General features: G+C 45.7%; 1 protein-coding gene across 2 annotated transcripts in view; it reads right to left on the bottom strand.

Annotated features, from left to right (window-relative positions):
* The window catches only part of CLUH (clustered mitochondria homolog), a 55,642-nt gene extending 35,270 nt beyond the window's left edge, over window positions 1–20,372 (bottom strand). The window contains exon 1 of one of the 2 annotated variants that reach the window (XM_026656451.2): window positions 20,150–20,372. In XM_026656451.2, coding sequence (XP_026512236.1) covers window positions 20,150–20,276 — 127 coding nt within the window. In that variant the 5' untranslated portion in view covers window positions 20,277–20,372. Of the gene's footprint in view, window positions 1–7,074; window positions 8,003–20,149 lie in introns of those variants that run through there. The other variant, XM_026656450.1, reaches the window with a different exon arrangement.
* Between the last annotated feature and the right edge of the window lie 330 nt (window positions 20,373–20,702).

Raw genomic sequence — 20,702 nt, 5'->3', positions numbered from 1 at the left:
CGTCTTGTCTGGACGCGATAAGTCGAACCAGGAAGTGATCGCCGTCGACTGCGGTACTCCAGCTAGACGAGAGGAGTACCGCGGAGTCGACGGGGGAGCCTGCCTGCCGCGTGTGGACCGAGGTAAGTTCGAACTAAGGTACTTCGAACTTCAGCTAAGTTATTCACGTAGCTGAAGTTGCGTACCTTAGTTCGAATTGGGGGGTAAGTGTAGACCAAGCCTCAGTGAAGTTTTCATCAGGATGGTTTAAGGAGAGACACTGTCACCTTGCAGCCTGGTGGTTAAGAACAATGACTGGGGATGTGGGAGACCCAGATACAAGTCCCCGCTCTGCCTGATTCAGAGTGATCTGGGATGAAAAGCTTCTGTTCTGGTGCCCTCCTTACCAGGAGACAGCCCCTTTCCACATCGAAAAAGATACTTTCCTGGGGGGGGGGGGGGGGGGAGAGAAAGGTTCAAAAGGTTTTTTCTTTGTTCCAATACAGAACTAAAACAAATGTCACAACCTCAAAAACTGCCGTGAAATGAAATAGTCATCCTCTTACTCAATAGGTTTTTTACATTTCTACTGCTTCTAGGGAGTTGCAGTCTCATTCCCAGCTGCATTTCTGGGTATTCCGTAGCATTTGCCTAACCTCCTTTAACATGCCACTCCATTTTTGTAGCTGATTCGGGTGAAGACAAGCGTTGTGACGCTCCAATACACATCAGTGAGCATCAGCCACGCTAGCCTCAAAGCGTCAGCTCCTCTGCAGCCCCAGGATGGTCAGGTAACCACTCAGGCTCTCACTTTTACCATCTGGAAAATGGGGATAAACATATTTACTTGCCTGCCTCTTGAAGGCGCCACAAGAGTTAAGTAATTAACGCCAGCAAAGCACTAAGCGTTCTCTCCCATGTGATTATTATTCTGGTATTATGGCTCTAGATTAAGATCACTCCTAATGTATTGGCCTCCTACCGGCAGATGACTGTCAAGGCCAAATTACAAACAGGTGCAAGAAATGAGGCAGGAAACAATTTCTCCCTATCCAATGGGACGGGGTAAACAGCAGAGCTGTTTTAACAGCCTCTGGTGCCACCAGCAGTGGCTGCCCAGACGCTAATGTTTAGTGTCCCTCTACATGTCTCCCCCGCACGCTGTGCTGTGTCAGAAACCCACGAGCAGAGCTGACTACAGGCTCCACTAGGATTCTGACACACCCAAGCCAGGCTGGGAAAGAGGAACAGACACACTGCCCGAGTAACAGTACCCTGAGAAGCCGGGTCTTTGAAGGGCAGAGCCCCGGGGAGAGGCACCCCTTGTTACACCTATAGAGCAGAGCTCCCTTCAGACAACCTGGTGCACAGGGGGATGAGGCCACAGGATGCCCCTGAAATGCTACTCTGGGGTTACTAGCGTTGATGACAGCATTATCCCTCCCCTGCCCCATAACCCGACTTCTGGAGCCTAGGACAAGGCTGGCTCCTGCGTGGGTGCCATCGGAGGGGGAAGGGCTCCCTTGCTGTACTCTAGCGGACGTGTAGGTGGGGAGGCAGGGTTTAGCCCCAAGCGGGCTACAGTGGGCCCCATGTACAACAGGCTATTTTAGACTTAGGGGAGCTTTCACTTGGTGTCACCAGACACACAAAGGCCAGTCTTTATGCTCTTCCACCCAGCAGCCACCCTGAAGCTCTTGCTTGCAGCCCTGGCAAACTACATGGGCTCAGTACAGCAGGCCTCACTCCATCCCCTCACACCAGGATCCCATGGATGCTATCATCAACCCAACATTGGCTGCTCTGCACACGTGTGTCTATCTCCGAGGAGTTGTGCGCGAGGAGGTATCCCACCCAAACAGACCCACAAGAGATACCCAGTTTGGACACAACAGCCACTCCGGCAACAGAGCCCGTAGAGAGGAACACGGCCAATTGACATTCTCCAAGATTACTACCTTTTTCTATGGCTACAAAGGCAGGAAACACATCAGATGGAAACACTTCTAAGTTCCCAGCAAGTAAGTGAAGTTTCCTAAAAAGCAAGTGGAAATTAACTGACTTGCTCAGAGGTGGGCAGTTCTAGAGACAGGCATGCCACTCATTTTCCCACTAGTGTTTTGTTTTTTTGCTGAGGCATCATGGGCTAACAAATGCTGCAAGCCAGGACTACCCTGGCTCCAAGCATGAACTGAGCAACACCGACTGGTCATGGATAAGTGCTAACAACTCCATCTACCCAAGCGAACCCTGCCACCAAACAGAGTCAAAGGAGAGGCTGCATATGAGCTTTCCTACATAAATTCGGGGCGATGCTTCTGTTTGTGACTTTCCTGGGCCATAAAAGTTACCAACTAATGGAGTGAGCAGCATTTTGGTGGACTGCTTCCTAGCAGACCTCGCCACATCAAGAAGCTGCCATCATGCAATATGGTGCAATATAGCCCCCACTGGCCATCAGGAAAGGATATGAATTGGTAAAGCTATGGGGCGGGGAGGGGGGCAGCAAAGAGGTGGCAGTTTAATGCCTACTTGCACCACACGATCCAGCTCTAGCCAGGACGGTCTCAGGTTGAGGTGCAAGAAATTAATCCTGCACCGAAAGAGAGAGACAGTCTAGCAGATTAACCCAGTAGTTTAGGTCACCTTTCGGAAAAGGAAGATGGTTTTACAAATCAAGGGAGGGTTTTCAGGACATAGCTTGTATGGAAAGGGCAATCTCTTTCGTTGCAACCGCAATTTGGTGCGGTGCAGGGGAGTCTCCTCAGGGTATGCATCGCATACTCTGCAGTGACTCACAAAGCCTAGCAGAGCTTTGCATGGAAGTTTCGCCTACCCACCAACTTTCACTGCTGCTCTGTAGAACCAGATAGAAAGGGAGACGACAAACAGAAACAAAGCCAGCTGTGCCAGCGTTTTCCACAGAGAAATGCCTGAGGTAATCAAACAGCACAAAGAGGAAAAGGAAAATAAATTTTACAAGCTCACCTTCAATAAAATGTAAGATTGTTAGTAACAAAGGCAATTTTTTTTTTTAAAGCTAGGCATTTTTCTTAGAGGCAATGCCGTTTTATTTTATAATTCTCAGTCCAAACCTGGAACCAGTGTGTTGTGCTATTCGATCAATGGATATACTCACATGAGTAAAGTTAATCGTTTCTTCAAATCACAAAACATCTCTGGGCATCTCTCTTGTGTTTTTTACGTTTTAATTTACAAACCAATGTGTTTGTAGGACTGAGGCCCTACTCTACAAAAAAGTGCAACACAGAATATTTTAAAAATACGGTATGGTAATATACTGAATCATGTCTGAGAATTGGTTGTGTTCTTTTCAGAAACCTTAGCCCAGCAGCCCCTCCTTTCTGCTCAAGGACCCTGATCTTATCACTATAAACAGCAACATGGACATTCCTTCTATTTCTAAGTTAAACCTCTAACACTGCTTGGTGGTCACAACTGTTCGTTTGAACCTCCAGGTTCTTCTATTATTTAAGGTGACAATACGCACTTCCAGTAAGAATCCTCGGGGTCTGAGCCCGCCCTCACAGGCTCTTCTAAAGTGATTGAACCATGTTTTCTTTGGGCAGACACTTCAGCTGTAACTAAATATTCTGAGCCATTGGTTCATATCACAATCCTCACCTGTGTTCAGGTTCTGCTGACCACTATGTTGAAAAAACAAGCAAACCAAAATATTATGGTGAAAACCAACTCTTCAGAGGGAATAGAGAAACCTGTAGTACTTGATCAAATTACATGTCACACCTGGTGTGAATAGAATTAGTTTCTATCTACTCACATGGACAGACCAAAAAACTATTGAGACAAGACACCGCATTGTGATTATCTCTATTTGTACTGAACCCACACATGAGGTAGGCACCTCACAAAAACAATTAGATCAAGGTCCCTGCCAAGGTGTAATTTTAATATCTGAATTTGAGTACTACTTCCTGTAAGCAAGAGAGGTAGTGGAACATCAGAAATTTAGATCCATAATGTTCAAACAAGCCAGGGAAGTGCCAAATAGCTACGTCAGTGGTTTTCAATCTATGATCCAGACACCCCTGGGGGTCCACAGACTATGTCTAGGATTGCCAAAAGGGTCTGCATCTCCATTTGAGATTTTTTAGAGATCCACAAATGAAAAAAGGTGGAAAACCACTGAGCTATGGTCATTGTCATTCTTTTACTTCAAGAGACAACAACGATGCCTTTTAACAGAAACACTTTGCTGCAGATTTCATCCTCAGGCCTAAGACATAGCAGTATAAATGCGGTCCCAAGCGAACCTGCTAAGAAGTTACATTCCAAACTTAAGAAATAAGCGACACTGTCAAAATAAAGTGAGGTTTTTGGTTTTTAAAATCCCCTTACCTGCATTTAGCAACACTAGCAGCAGACTGTTAAAGATGAAGGAATTAAAAACCTACTTTGTCCTTACTCATCTTAAGCATGAACCTGTCACCACTGTGATTCCAGGTTCGTTCTGAGGGTACAAACATGTCTTCACAGTCTGAAATACGCTTCCAAACTCCAAACACTTGTCTTGCTTTTAAGCATGTCTGCAGAATGAAAATGCACATTTGGCACAAAGATGAAAACAAATAAGAACCCCAGCACGCTAAAAGCATTCCCACCATCTTACTAGCTGAACCCAAGACAGCATTCAGGACCAAAATTCCATGGTGTTACACTGCTGCAAGTACGAAACAGCAGTAACAGAGCAGAAAATGCAGCTACTGCACATACACAAGGGCAGAGAAGAGCAGAATCTTTGACCCCAGGACTTTTATACTCTGCGTCCAATGATCTGGGTGGAAACAGAAGCCTGATGGGATTATCACTTTGATCTCAGGTTTAAGTGACTAATATTTAGATTTAAGCCATGCTAGTGTCAGTTTTCAGAAAAAAGCAAAATGGGGGTGGGGGGGGGGAACAGAACAAACCTGTTCTCCAAAGCATTTCCACTCAAAACAAAAGCCAGCATGTCTACTAAACTCCTTAGCACCTTTTCGGTAGAATTCGGCCACAAGCTGATCACAACTGGCCCGAGTTTTAAATAAACACATTATTTTTAAAGACTGGCATTGTAATAATGCACACATGAGTGCTACTGCAACATATCACTCTGGTTTATTGCTACGGATAGTGCCTCCTGTGGAGAGTACCAACCTGAGGACCAATAAACACAAATCAGATCCCACATGGAGTTCCAAGTAGCTCGGCTCCTATGTGTTTTATGACATCATAGAATCATAGAATACCAGGATTGGAAGGGAACTCGGAAGGTCATCTAGTCCAACCCCCTGCTCAAAGCAGGTCCAATCCCCAGACAGATATTTGCCCCAGATCTCTAAATGGCCCCCTCAAGGATTGAACTCACAACCCTGGGTTTAGCAGGCCAATGCTCAAACCACTGAGCTATCCCTCCCCGCACCATGCCGGAACCCTCCACTAAGCTATCTTGCTTGGCCTTCACTGACCTCACTCACCTATTTGACATACCAGATGGGATCTACTGAAAGATATCTAAACTGTGCAGCTATCCAACAGAACCAGCAGTGACTTTAGCCATGTGGCCCTAACCTAGGGGCTTATCCTTTGCCCAGCTCCCACTTTAAGCAGGGGAAAGATGGAGGAAGAGGAGCAGGAGGCTGCCCAGTCTACAGAGCAAGTGCAGATCTGCTTAGAGGCTGTTTCATGGCTCAGATAGCTCTGCCCATCTCGGACTTGGCTCCACCATGAGACAAGGAAGCCAAAGACTTACAGAGCTGTACTTCTGATCCCTCCCTTCCCTGGGCCTGCCTTCAGTGCAATAATGTAAAGAGCCCCTTGTCATCCAGCTCTGGCCTTTGAACAGCACAATCATATCGGGAGAGGCATAAACTGGGGCTGGATTTGCCTAAAAATAAAAGGAATAGCAGACTAAATACCTTAATTCTTCATGCAGAAGTTTGCACACACCCTGGTATAAGCACACACCTTGTGACACCATGCATGCACAGGGGACAGCCACATGATAGTTTGCAGAATCACATGGAAGACCGTATTCAGCAGGCACCTTTCACAAGGGCACCATCCTCCCCCCTCCCCCATACCACTTTAAACATTCTAGACCTTGAAAAATAAAAATAAAGGGGGGGGGGGAATAGCCACAGAAGCATGTATTCTCTTCTCCTCCTTAACCTTAACCGCTCCTTAACCGCGGAGCTTTGCCCGAAGAGCGACATTGGCCCAAGGTTAGGGTTCCATTCTCTTATTAGGCTTTAGCCATCAGATCATGCTACCTCTCCGCAAAAGAAGAAAAATTAGAAGTTAGCTTGTAACCTTCATGTTACATTTACGCACGCGCAACCAAATTTTCATAGTAACTCATCCATACTGCACATAAGTACACATTGTGCCTCAATATATAAAATAAATGGGACCAACCGGTTCTATATGTGGACATTACTGTTTCTTGTGCACTTCCTGATCGGTGTATAAATGCATAAAGCGAACACTGTAATAGCTTACTCTTTTAAAGAGCCTTTGGAAGGAGCAGGATGCAAAAATAAGTCCTAGTTGGTTGCACAGTGCAAATGCACACTTGGATGTTAAAAATCCGCCGCCCTAAAATATCCTGTACCTAAGTATAGTTTTGCACAAATCTGCAATTTTTGCACGTTACCATAGTGCTGCACTTCGGAAAGAGACCCACTGCACACAGAACATCTCTTTTAAAAGATCCCGACCTTGCAATTTCATACAGCAACTATTCCTTACCGAGCTCTAGTCACTTGTGAAGTCAGAGGTTTAGATTGCAGTGATTGAGTTCTGTGCACAAAGAAAGTTTGCTTTCATACAATGGAAAAAGCTTTTGTGCAAAGATCAACAAAAATAAAAAAAAGAAGTCACCTTGAGACAGAGCAAACATGGGATATTTCAGCTGAAAAGGAAAAGTTTTGAGATAGTTAAGGGAGTGAATACAGAGTCTGTATGGAAATGTGATTCTTCCCAGTATATCCCTCCCCCCATAAAGACATTATATATAAACAAACACACACACACACACACACACGGAAGAATAAAAACTCACTCCCCAAGCACCTAAAAAACAAAGCTTCCTTTTCCTCCGCCTTTTCTTCTGCTTTGATGGCAGGATGCTCACTTCACGATCAGGATCAAGGTTTAACTCGCCATCTAGGCCAATTGCAGGATTGGTCAGTAAGTAACAAGTGCTTTTATCCTGGATCATATGTGTATTCTCATCCGTAATGACAGACAAGACCATCGCTTGGATATTCTGGCTTTTCTCTGCCTCTACAGAGTGGTTAGAGTCAGGCGTTTCAGCCGGTTCACAGCTCCCCAAGTTAGAAGCATTAGTTTTGTGTTTTAACTGGGCACCCGGATCTGCTAACGATGGTTCCAAATTGGAGGCTTTTCCCCTCTTAGAGAGGTCCCGGTTTTGCTGCCAATCAACAATAGGCATTCTGTGGGCTGCAGCTCGTGTGTCAGCTGGTACCACAGGCTCTTCCTGGTTGCACGATTCAGAGTCTAGGCCATTGGCCTCAAGTGTCCCGCAATTCTGGCAGGCCTCAAGTGACTGAGAATGATTTAACTGTGTAGCTGATCCTTTCTCAAGGTCACCAGGAAGGACAGCCAGAGCAGAAGATGCCTCTGCCTGCTTTATTAAGCCAGCAACAGCAATGCTGAGTTTCGAGCAGCTGTTTTCACAGGCCTTCATCATTTCTTCACTGCCCTTCTCCTGGGGTAAGCCTTGAACATGTTCTGGCCATTTTTGCAGACTTTCATTCGATGCATTGCTGAGAATAATGTCCGGATACAGCAGCACGCACTTGCAAGCTTCCGAGACACCTAACTTCATTTGAACAGGGAGGGAGACATCAGGAGATGCAGTGCAACTAGCGGGAGATTTGGGTAAGAGAGGGGCCCTCTCAGCCGAATTAAAGCTGTGTGTCTGGAAGATGAGATCAGTGACGTGTCTGCAGCAATTTGCAAAGATACTGTTTCCCATGATTACAGGTTACACAGATAAAAGACCAAACGGGAGAAGTACAGTTTGTTTGCAATCTCTTGTTTGTACACATATATATTAAAGTACACAAGAAAGACAGGTCTCGCCTGGTCTACAGTTTGGACTTGTTAATGCTGCCACGTAGCTAGCTGATCAGATTTTCTAAGAAAATTCTTATTTGAACCCCAGGAGACAAAAAGCACAAGACTAATAATTTAGACTGCTAGCATGCAAAGAGACATACGTCAGGGAACAAAGAAAGTATTCTCTTAAACACTCATGTTTCTTCCCTTCTAATATCTTACGCAGATTTAAACCTTGGATTCACCATAGTGGGAGTTCTCCCAAAGTTCCTTCCAGTGACCTTCATCTTCCAAACATCTCTGCCTCGGTCTTCAAAATATCAAGTTGCAGAATGCCAGGACAGCCACAAAGTAAAATAGAAGTTCCCCAAAGCTGAAGACTTCCTCCTCTCCCCCCTGCCCCAGAGACGGGAGAAAAAAAATCAAAGTTCTTCCAAGTCTCTAAGAGAGAGTTGATCCGAGCCTGACTGTTAGAACCCAGCAGTGAGTTATAAATAGAGTGGTGTTAGCAGGCTCTGTACCGATGCAGTATGGGACCATGTTACAGCATTTCAGCTCTGCCAAGTTTATAAACAAATAAGATGCATTGAATTACAAAACAAGGCTAGTTACTATGGCATGCCTAGGCTTATGCAGAGCCATCCATATTAAACAGACTGGCATAAAAAGAGACTGTGGGGAGTGAACTAGGTCGATAGAGTTGCCAAATGAGTTTTCTGGCCCCACAAAATGCCTCTATTTCAAACTAACTTAAGGAATCCCCAGTAACTTTGCAGGAGTTGTAGGTTATATAGATTTTCACCTTGTAACAAGGGCACTAAAAACCCTACTATCTCATAGGCTACAATACAAATCAAAGCTGCCAGACATGAGTATTCAAAGGACCAAACTAAACCACAAAACCCAACCACCCTCCTTGCTCTCTTCCTATCCCATATATCAGTTCACGATAAGCACCACTAATGTGTGGGCACATATGACCCAGTAAAGTGTCTAGTAGGCTCTTAATTATATTTGCTTCTGTGGTGTTACCGGACAGTTATTTTCCTTTGGAGACATATCCTCTAATGAGAGCTACATTGGGAAAAAACTTTTCAAGGAAGACCATTACAAAGTCACATTCCAAGAAAGATACTCAGCCTGAAGAACCAGAAGCTTTGACTCTGCAATGGCAAGTTTTATGCTCCTAGTCAAAGCATTTCCTTCAGTTTTGCTATAGCTTAAGTCATTTTAAATGTTTGTATCTAGTTTAATTGTAATTCACTCTTGTGAGCTCTAAGATAGTCCATGTATACATAGGCCAACTCCAAATTTATGGAGGTAAAAAATAAGTCCTGTCTCTGCTGTGAATGTCTCAAGGATAGGGTGAAGACAGACACCATGTCACAGACACATTTGTTAACAGTCAATCCCACACCCATATACATAACAGAAGAATCATTTCTCTTAAGAAAATTTTAGGAAGTTAGAGCCAATCATCAGAGCAGAATTTTGTACGCCAGCTAATGCCCTGCCAAGAAGAAATGGAACGAACAGGTTGAAAAAACAAAACAAAAAACACAACACACAGGCTGAAAGTTCTTTATACAAAATTAAATCCCCGATTAGCTTCTATTGTTCTTGTATTTTGCTTTTTTAAAAAGAGCAGAACAAAAATCTCTCCCACCGAAACTCATTCTAACTCCAGATCCAGTCAAGGCAGCTCAGATTTCCTTTTTTAGGACTTCTGTCTCATTGCCCCTTTTATAAGTAAGACGCAGTAAGGGCCTAAGCAAACCCTTAGTCACGAGAAGCCCCATTATCGTCAGGATCTAGTGCCAAGTTTGAAATGCTTAAAAATGTCCACATCTTCCAACTAATGTCTCTTTCAGAAGCATCAGGAAATGGCAGATATACTAACAGCTTCAACTCTACCTCCTTATACATAGAAGCACAAGCTGTACATGCTCCAGACTTCAGTTTAAAAACCCTTTAAGTTCAGGTGGGTGTTTGCGTAAGAGACAATCTCCAAGAAGAGACCCTCCTGGTACAGACTCATCCTATTTTAAAATGGCTTTGCTAACTGCAACAAATTTAAACTTCTTTCTAGTTACCAAAGCTGTAAATTCACCAACTTTATCATTTTACTTCTACACAATGTGTACATGGCCCCTAACTGGAAATAAAGAGCCAAATAGAGACCCAATTGAAGCAGGTGCAACTAGCATAGGAGCTGGATCTATTTACTCCATGGGGGAATTTTGGCCAAACTGTTAGCTCAGATTGAACAAGTTATAGTTAAGGTATTCGTACGCACACTAAAGGCAATACTGGTTTAAGAACAAACAATAAAAGGATCCTATATAAAGTTCTTCTTCTATCAAAAATTGTGATCAAATAATTAACACCAACAGAGTTCCTACTAATGGTAGGTATACAAACAGCAAAATTAAGCTAGTTCAAATTGGACCTGAACTAGAGAGAATGTACTGCATACAGCACCAGCTATAGTATTTTACATTCACTAGAAGAAAGTTAACCAGATACAGTGAAGGCATTGGGTAGGGTTTCACTTATAGTGAGTGATATTTATGTAGGAAGAAGCAAGTTTAATAGGGACCCCAAAAGCTTATGCCATCTTCAAAGGAGGATCGATTATTTCCTTAAGATTCCATCGAGAGAGGCAGGATGTCATGGGAACTACCTCTCTCCATCCCATCATGGGGCACCTATAACCTGGAGGTTCCAACTTTCCAAATTAATTTCCATCGTCTCTTTTGATGCAACCAACACCTCTTCCTTAGCGAGTGCCCCTAAGCAAGTGTGTTGGAGTTGTCTCCTGGGATCTGTAAATCCATGTTTGTTTTAAACCATCGGTAGGTATCATTAAGGGTTATAAGCATCACGTTTAGTCTCCAGAGGCTTCAGGACACACAGAGTTGTGTAATGTGAAGTTCCTTCACTCCCTGTAGTTTGTAGCTGACCAAAAGAGTTCATCAGCCCCACAGATAAAGCAATGCCCATTCCAGTTAAAACAGGAGGTAAACCTGAGATGGAAAGTTCTATACTAGGAGTCTCTTCTGTGGACACTACATATAACAACACGGGTATTTAAATGGGGAAAATTCTTCACTCCTTTAAAGAGAGTAGAGTCACACCACAATCTGATCGGTTAGGCCCAACCATGATCAAGCCACGTTTAACAAGAGTGGTTCTAGTTCAGGTAGAAGTTTGCACCTTTTATGCTCTTTCGTGGATACCGGAAAAATAGTTTTGCTGTAGTTGCCCCTGCAGGCAACATTCATTTGTGCTGTGTCAGTCCTGCTGGCTCAGAGACTCTTTCCCGCAGTAACTGAAATGCTTTCTAAGGTTTGGACTTAACATCTTGAGTCCCTCTCCTACACTCGCCAAGTCTGGGAGTTACATTTCAACCCATTTCCAGCATGGTTTGGCTGGCCAAAACTTTTTTAAAAACGTGGTTCTACCATTGGCTGGCCAAAAGGCTTAGCTGCAATGGTAAACAGTTCAAACACTGCTCCCAAACTGTGTTGAAAGGCCAGAGCTTAAGGCAAAGTGCAAAGTTCAAAAAAATATATATCAGCAACTACAGGAGACTGTGTCTTGACTTCCCAAATGGAGGGGAAAAACCCCAAACAAGACTGATGGGTAAGGGCACCTGGAACCCAGAACAGGGATAATTTTAACACTGGTTTGGTTTTCTGGAGTTAAAGAGACCCTACAAAGGGAAATTTAGGTTAAGTATTAGTAACAGATAAGGAATTTTGTTTTAAGTGGACTGCTCCTTTAAAATTTTCCTTCAGAGAAGAAAGGGTAAGGGGGAGGGAGAAGACAAAAATACAGTGGCAAAGATTTCAAAATACGATAGCAAAAATATAGCTTTTCCTGGAAGCTGGAATGAAGTTTATTCCAATGAAGGTAGTTCTGCCCCTCCCTAAGGGCGAAGAGTTTGTTACAGGGACTAAAGGTCTGTAATACCACTTACTAAGAGCCAAAGACAGGTTAACAAATTATTCTAGTTCAGAGCAATTAAAAAAAAAAATGCAAAGCTCCTCCAATTGTAGTAGCTGACATATGGTCTATACAGTAAAGCTTGTTTAATTAAAGTGCTCATGTGCTTACGGAGATGAACACAAGTGTTTTTACTATTATTTATGCAGTGCCTAAGCAAGTGCCTTGCAGCACAAATGAAAGACCTGTACCATGCCCCAAGGATCTTACAATCTAACCTCAGGCATGCCACAATGGGTCGGGGGGGAGAAAGTTGAGGCATTAAAAAAAAAAACCAGGGAAGAGGCGAGTTACAGTAATGACTGGTTACTTTATGTGCATATCTGGATTTTTAATGTGGCAAAATAAAGACCGTCCCTACCTTCTCCCAAGCTCTTATTGCTTTTCCCTCTCCCTTCTTCTAGGCCTCGTAAAAAAGGGAGTCTTTAGGGCCTTGTCTACAACAGAGGATTTTAGCAAACAATTTCCACCCAGGGTATCACTAGTTCCGGATGCAAAGGGGAGGGTTATTTTAGAAGATTCCCTCGTGTAGAGACTGCCTAAGGTCTCTCTGCAGGGAGACATGTCCACCACTAATGTTGGTGCACAGGCCTGTCGAGACAGTGGTGTTTGAAAGTTGATCTGCTTCCAAACACAAAGCCAGTCATGGATTTCAATGCTGAGGAAGTGGTGATGTTTTACTGTGTGTGCTCCAGCCAAATCCTGCACTCTCCACCTATGGTTACTTTACAAATACATATAACAATACAGGAACGTCAGACCCTTAAATAACTCCTCAAAATGACGGACTGCCTAGATTGACCAACCAAATACGTGACAAGAAAGTAAACAGAGCCTCCAAAGTTGCCATCTGAATACCTTCCCGACTGCTATCACTCACTTGCAGGCAACCTAAGACAGAAGCCATACTCTACAATCTAAAGATCAGCCCCTTTTAAAACTTCCATGGTCGAGTGACAGACAGTCATAGCAAATCCTCAGATTAAAAAGCAGTCTCCTGACCTTGTTACTGCTGTACGACTGCACTTGCGTCTCAACAGCAGTTTTCCCACAACGCCTGTTCAAACCAATGGCGCAACAAGCCGTACCTGGAACATGTGGCAGAACTAGAAGAGTTGTATCTAGAAAAGCCAGGAAAGGTGGCTCTGAGAGGCGCTAGAAGAAGTCGGGTGAACAGCATTCCTTTGAGCTGACTGTATTATTAAATCTGCAGCTGAGACAAGCTCAGATCTGAAGCAGTGACAGCAGTAAAAAACGCTAGTAATCCAGGAAATGCATTATCACCGTCTCTTGACTTTCTATAGGTTAACTAAACCAAAGGGTTAACTATCCTAGAATTGTCCTTGCTGGAAAACATTACATGGCCAAACAGTGCGAGGGATTTTAAAAGAAAGGCAATCTTCATGTCAGAGAAAAAGAAAAGATGGCATTTCATCAGCTACAAGCAAACTCAAGAGTTCAGCAGCTACAAAATTACACCTAGCTGCCACAAAATACTGGCAGAACTCCTTAAAACAAAGTAACGTTTCACGTATTAGTGTAACATTATTAAGCAATACACAGAAATTGTCACACTGGAACCAAACCTTGATCTCTCTCACCTGAGCACATGACTGAGAGCCAGGAACTCTGAAATGTGAATGCCAGCTCTGTCAGACTCCTTTTGTGGCTGTGCACAAATCATTTAACCTCTCAGTTTCCTCTACCGTGATCATGCTGCTCTACCTCACAGGGATGTTGGAAGGATTCATAAGTAGTATAGGTAAACTGCTTTTAGGCCAGAAAGCATGCAGTATCTTCCTCCTGCCTATGGCCTACACCTGATGGTTCAGAAGAAAGTGAAAGTCCTCCAAAATGTACCTGGCCAATTGTGCAATGCTGTAACATGGACAGGAATTATTTTTCCAACCAACACCAGCTAGCAATCAGTTAATGCCCTGAAGCACAAGATTATGCACTGTAATTTTTTAACTAAGTTAGTGGAACTGTAAACATGTCGTCCATTTGAAAAAAAACCTGAAGGAAAAAAAAATGTGCTCAACATGACATTCCTGAATCCTTGAATTACTTCCAGTTCACTCAGTCACCTAAAACAAATGGACTTCGGCTGAGGTATAAGCTTCAACAGCTTATTACTACTGAACAATTTTTAAAAAGTTTCAGTCAGATCAAATATAGGTGCAAACTTCTCTCACTTGGATGTAGGTCTTCCACAAGGTGTACGGCTCTCACCCCTCACTTTATGTACTTATTTTTTTATTTATTTATTCTTTTTAAGATTATCAGGGAAGGGGTTGAGTTTGGGATCAACATTCAAGTTTATAAGATCCTCTGCACAACACTTTTTTTTTTTTTAAAGTACAAATCTGAACACCTTTCACATTAAGATTCAAGTTTTCTCAAATGAGATGCATGTTTTTAATGTGTCTTTAGGGCTTGTGAAAGATGCCCTGTTGAGAACCCTACAGATAAAACCCTCTAGTTATTCACAGTACTAATAGAACAGGGACAGCGGCATTGCAAGCTTACAGGTGCATCCCCAGCATTACTGTGGGTGAGCCCCTCAGCTAAGATTGACAATAGAAGGTAGTGATGTTAATATCTGACTATTAAGAAATGGACTAAAGTGATCCATTCACAGATCACTGAGCAATCTGATCAAAGGTCACTATCAACCTGCAATGGATTTGAATTAGAGACCTATAGGCAAATGGCTCCATATCCCCCATACCCAGTGCTTCATTTGGGCCAGGGCTGAGCCCTGGCACATCTATGTTTGGCAGTTCATAGCCCCAGCACCTCTGGGCTTGCCGTGTCAGTTATGAAAGTAAAAAAAAAAAAAATTTGAGCCTCGGCACCTAATTGCTTGAGCCCCAGAACCTCTCATTACAAATTAAGCACTGCCATTACCCACTCCCTTCAGCCTCCCCGTCTCCCTAATTTAACGTTACAGGATGACCAGATGATAGATAACTAACTAAGCATGTTCAATCAAATACTCTAATGTTATTTATTTATTTATTTGGAGGGGATTATTCTGCATATTATTTTTAATTCTCCTAATCTGGCCCCTCAATTTTTGAGATTAATGACCCTTCTTGAATATTTTCTGACATCTCTTAAAAATGCTCAAGCTTTAGTTGCTACAATAATGTTAGGATATTTTGTTAATAGTGAGAGACTAAGATCCAGAAACATTGGCACCAATGGAATACAATTTGCATGGTTATGTTATATACAACATATCTGAAGGGAGTTTAGTGGCCTCAGGACAATTCTCTTTGGACAAGCAACCCCATCAACCATTACCACAACTGGCACTAAGTGGTGATTTCAACAGATAGGTCAGGGATTGAATAATACTTTCACCCCTAGAAGTTTCCCCTCCAAATCAGGAGACAGCAGCACACTGATGGAGTAGTGCATGGGGGTGCTCGTACAACTACTGCTGCTAGCACAGCGCCTAGTCTGTGGATATAAGTCAATCTTAGAATTGCCAGTCAGGCACTTTTTCCATGAGCATGAAACTCAGGACACACAAATGTAGCAAACACATGGCTGGATTCTGAGAAGGGTACAGCGTCCGTGACCGGAAGGAACTTCCGAAAGACACTGCAGTTGCTTAGCACCTCTAGGAATCAACCCGATGATGAGCCTCTAGAAAAGATTTTAAAACTTTACCTAATGTAGGACTAAGCCCCAAGGTCCTAAAACTCAGCAAAGTCCCAGTAGAACATCAGTGGGAGTCTGCCCGAGTAAGGACATCAGGATTTCTCGAAAAATAAACATCCATTTCATCTGAATATCTTATGCAAAGACAAAGTTAAAGCCAAGTTTCTAGGCATTCAGTACTTGTGTTGTAGGTTCATCAGGTAAGAAATTATACACATTACATGGCTCCCTACTTTGTGTAGTGTAAACACATGAGCAGGTTCTGGAAAGATCAGAAATTTAACCCCCTTCAAAATACAATTACCAAAGACAAAATGTGAGTCTGTGATCATGGGAAATCTTTGCACTGTAGCTTAAACCACATTAATGGGAAGATGTATAAAGCAAAATTTTCAAGTGGCCTTCTCCTGCCACACCAGAATACACTCTTCTTTCACACAGAACTGCAGTCTGCACATTATTCCAGCACGTTGAAACAATTTGGGGCTGGATACTTGCTATAATGACGTCAAATTCACCATAAGACTATTGATAAGAGATTTGAAAAAAAAAATGAAGTAAAGATGAAATCTCTATTTACAATATCAAAGCATCATAAAAAGGAGTGAATCCTGAAAGTATAACTCTCTGCTGGGTGGTTTTGCAATCACAATTACGCTAGCAGAGACAGCACAATAACCATTATTTGTATTACACCAGCAAGTGAAATCAGGGCCCCATTGTGCTAGGCTCTTACTAGGGATTTGTACAGAGAACTTTCTAGGTTGAGAGGGAAAGTGACTTGCCCAAGATCACACAGCAGGTCAATGGCAGGGCTGGAAACAGACCTGAAGTCTCTCAAATACTAGGGGAAACTGCTCTGCCCTCCTAGTGTAACATCGTTCTTTCCTCTCCTCTTGTACCTTCCACCTCAGCTCCTCAAACGCTTTAACACTATTAATTATGCCTCGCATCACCCCTGTGAGGCAGCATCCCTCTTAGGGACAGGGACAGGTTCAAAGAACCTGCTGGAGGTCACAGAGCAAGTCAGTGTGGGAGCTGGGAGGGCAGAAGTCCCCTTCCGCTAACTGCTGCAGCAGGCTGGCTCCTGAGCTCTGGCAGTCCTGACCCCCCCCCCCCCCCCCCCCCCCCCCCGCACAGAGCCTGGAATGGAGCCCCAGGAGCACTAAACTCCCAGCCCCCAGGCAGCACCAGGGAGAGCCGCTGTCCCTTTAAATCCCTGACCCCGCCAGCCAGCGGCTCCGTGCCGGGGGCGCGTGGAACGTCGGGGTCGCTACATTGTCTCAAGCCCGGGCACTCGGGCTGGGAGCTACCACGTGTGCGCGGCGGGGGGGGGGGGGACACACACCAGCGAAGGCACATCCCCGCCCCCCTCGGGCGGCTGCACAGTGGTGTGTTCCAGTGAAGGTCACCTTCATTGGCGTTAGCAGAGGAAGCGGCAGGACCAGGCGCTGCCCCCCGCCCGGCTCAGCCCAGGCCCCCCCCCCTGCGATGCTGAGTTCCAGCCCCTCCCCCCCCCGGGGGGCTCCCCTGCCCACTTCTGGCTGATGAGCAGGGGGCAGCCCCAGCCCCTTCCTTCCCAGCACTCGGGTCTCCCTTGCCCGGCGCATCCCCAACTTCTCCACTGACCTGCCCCGTCCCCAGGAGATCCAAACCCCCCCCCCCCCCCCCCCCCCCCCCCCCCCAAGGAAACCCAGCGCCTCCCCAACCCAGCCAGGTCCCCTTCCGCCGAGGAGAGGCGTTCGTGTCATTCACAGCCCCTCCGGAGCAGGCCGGGTTCCCTTAGTCCACGTTTCTGCAGATGGAGGGAGATCCCCAGTTTGTTGGGGGGGGGGGGGGGAAGGAAACAGTCAGCGGTGCCCATTGAATTGGAAGAGATCTGCTCAGACCGTGCATCCGAAGAAGTGAGGTTTTTACTCACGAAAGCTTACGCCCAAATAAATCTGTTAGTCTTTAAGGTGCCACCAGACTCCTTGTTGTTTTTGCTCAGACCATGCAAAGGGAATTCGTCCACTTGGGGGGCTGTATGTGAAGGGGGAAGGCGGGGAAAAAGAGAAGGGTGAAGGTTAAGAATTTAAACTAAGCCAGCAAAACCCCTCCCTGCAACGGACAATCAAAGGAGGCGGCAGCAGCAATAAAATAATCGGGAGCGGTAAGAAGTAGAAGCCCTTTGCTGCCAGTCACTCCTTCCCCCCTTCTTCTCCAACCACCACTAAGCCTCTTCTTTGGGACAGACTGGGTTACCTGCCACGGCATTAAGTGTGTGTCAACGATTTTGGTTTAAAGAATTTTATTTTTTTTGGCTTTCTTACAAAAATCTTCCAGGCCCTGTTGACCAAAGATTCTTCTCCGCTTGCTTTTCCTTTAGAACTCTCCCGGTTCAGGTCCTAGGTTTCCTACTTGGTTGCAGGGTGGTGGTTTTGAATCTAGCAGCTTTCCTTTATTCAAAAGGCTAGTCCTTGACATTACATAGGTATTCAAATGAAAGTTTAATAGTGACTAAAATCCTTTCCCCTCTTGATTGCTCAGCTTTCACTCTACACTGGATAGATCACCATTCATCTAAAGTGGTCAAGCCTAGGCCAGACCTGAATTTCTCATGTAAAGAACCAGACAGAATTAAAAATCTGTCAGGGCTTCTGTATACATCATAGAGCAGGAAAAAGGGCACAAGTCTTTTAAAAAGTACTTCTTTCCCAATTTTCTTCAGAACTCCCCCCGCGCACATAATCTCATCATTTGCTCCAGGATTTCCCTTTAAATGCTGAAAGTAAATAAAACCCTGAAGATTTTTTTCTGTATAGCTTTAACCCAGCTGGGGTGGGGAGATAAAGGACGGGAAGACTTTTTACCTCCTTATCATGCTAAATCAAGAGTATTAAGGCCAGGACTAGGCCAACCCTTTTTGAATACTCTCTCCTTTGAAAGCTGCCCTGCATTCTTGGCATCCATTATCTCCCACCACCTATACTGGAATCTCCCAGTATAGAGACAACCTCCCTATATAGCAGGGGTCGGCAACCTTTCAGAAGTGGGGTGCCGAGTCTTCATTTATTCACTGTAATTTAAGGTTTCACGTCCCAGTAATACATTAACCTTTTTAGAAGGTCCCTTTCTATAATATATAACTAAACTATTGTTGTATGTAAAGTAAATAAGGTTTCAAAATGTTTAAGAAGTTTAATTTAAAATTAAATTAAAATGCAGAGTCCCCCAGACCGGTGAGCAGGACCTGGGCAGTCTGAGTGCCACTGAAAATCAGCTCGTGCCATAGGTTGCCTACCCCTGCTATATAGGATAAACATAGCAACGGGAGCACAGGGGGAGGAAAGAAGAAAGACTCCCTAACGCCCCCCCACTTCAGCTTCTTCCCCCCAGGAAGACACCTCAATACAGGAAACTCTCACACAGCAACAGACGAGGGTCCCCACTGTCCAGTCCTGGCTCCACCGGAAAGTATTTCTAACAATAAGGGTCGGGGGATCTTCTCTGTACAACGTCACTTAGAAAAGCGATCGGCCCTATACAGGTTTCCCCGCTATGAGCTGCTCTCCTACAGCCCTCAGTACAACAGGACAAGACACTTACAGCATACAGAGAGGGCCCTCACACACAGTATGGGGTGGCCACAGTACACTCTCCGGGAGTATCCCCAGGAAATCAACCCTCTCAAGCTCAGCAGAGCTCCCCACTAAGCAGCCCCTCCTCCAACAGTACAGAGGGTCCCCACTGGGTAGCCTCCCCCCTGAATAAGTATGGCTTCCTCCCTGCACACCCCCCCCCCCAATACATGGACCTGAACCCAGCACATGGCGGTTCCTTGCTGCAGTCAGGAATCTCCTCTCCCTCATATTAGAAGAGGGCTGCACGTGTGGAGCCCCCTCCCTACTGTGGGGACAGTCGCTGAGTTCTTTGGTACCTCAGGGAAGCGTGCACAGGGCAAAGCTTCCCTCCGTATTATGGGCCAGACCCCCCTATTAGGGGAGGGTGAACAGCAAGGAAGTCCCCCACCCCCCAATCCTGAGGACGTTCCCCAGTGCACAGGCCCCCTTCCCCCAATACACACTGGGAGAAGGCAATAGGGGAGGGCTTCCCCCAAAAGGAGGGGTGGGGGGAGTAGCTGGCTCCCTGCTTGCATAACTCCCCTTTCCCCCGCCCACTACCAGGGCTTCCCTCTTCCTTATGCAACCCTCCCTCCCCCAATACCCAAGAGGAGGGATCCTGGGGTGACGGCTTCACCAGAGGGGAGCTGTCTTGGGGGGGCTTCCCCCCTCGTGCAGCCCTCCCCCCCCGGGGACCTGTCTGAGGGGGGGGGGAGAGGCTTCCCCCCTCGTGCAGCCCCCCACCCACGCGGAGGGGGGTTCGGGGTGCCCCCCTCTCTCACCGGAGCGCGGCTCGTTCTCTGGCTGCGGCTGCCGCTTGCTGCTCAGGTGCCCGGGCTCCGGCTGCTCCTCGCTCTGGGCCGTGGCTGGCACCGCCGCCGGCGGCATCTCGTCTGCTTTAATGACCATGGCCGGCCCCCGTCGCGCCGCTGCCTGTCCCGGACTCCGTGCCCTGCCGCTGCCGCTGGAAGGACAGAGCCAGTCACAGCCCCACGTGGTGCGCACTCACCTCGGCCACCCCGACCTCTGACACGCCGCGGACTACGGCTCGGCGGCAGGGACACACCTCCCCGCCTTCCGAAACGCCTTAAAGGGACAGGCGCCTGCCCAGAAAAACATCTCTCTGTGTGTGGTGCGGGGGTGTGAGTGAGTGTATGTATGTATGTGTAGTGGGAGGGTGGGCGGCTTACATACTGGGCCAAAGTCTGTCTGTCTGTCTAGCCATCCCTACACTCTACCTGTCTATCTGTGCCTCTCCATACAGACTAATAATCTGTCTTCAGAGACCATGCATGGAATATTTCAGCCTGAAAGGTAAATATTTGTCAGTGTGGT

Source organism: Terrapene carolina, unplaced genomic scaffold (genome assembly GCF_002925995.2).
Source record: "Terrapene carolina triunguis isolate 2854851 unplaced genomic scaffold, T_m_triunguis-2.0 Scaffold231, whole genome shotgun sequence".
In the NCBI taxonomy this organism is placed as follows: Eukaryota; Metazoa; Chordata; order Testudines; family Emydidae; genus Terrapene; species Terrapene triunguis.
The sequence above is the reverse complement of the archived record's forward strand: the minus strand, read 5'-3'. Positions and strand labels throughout refer to the sequence as shown.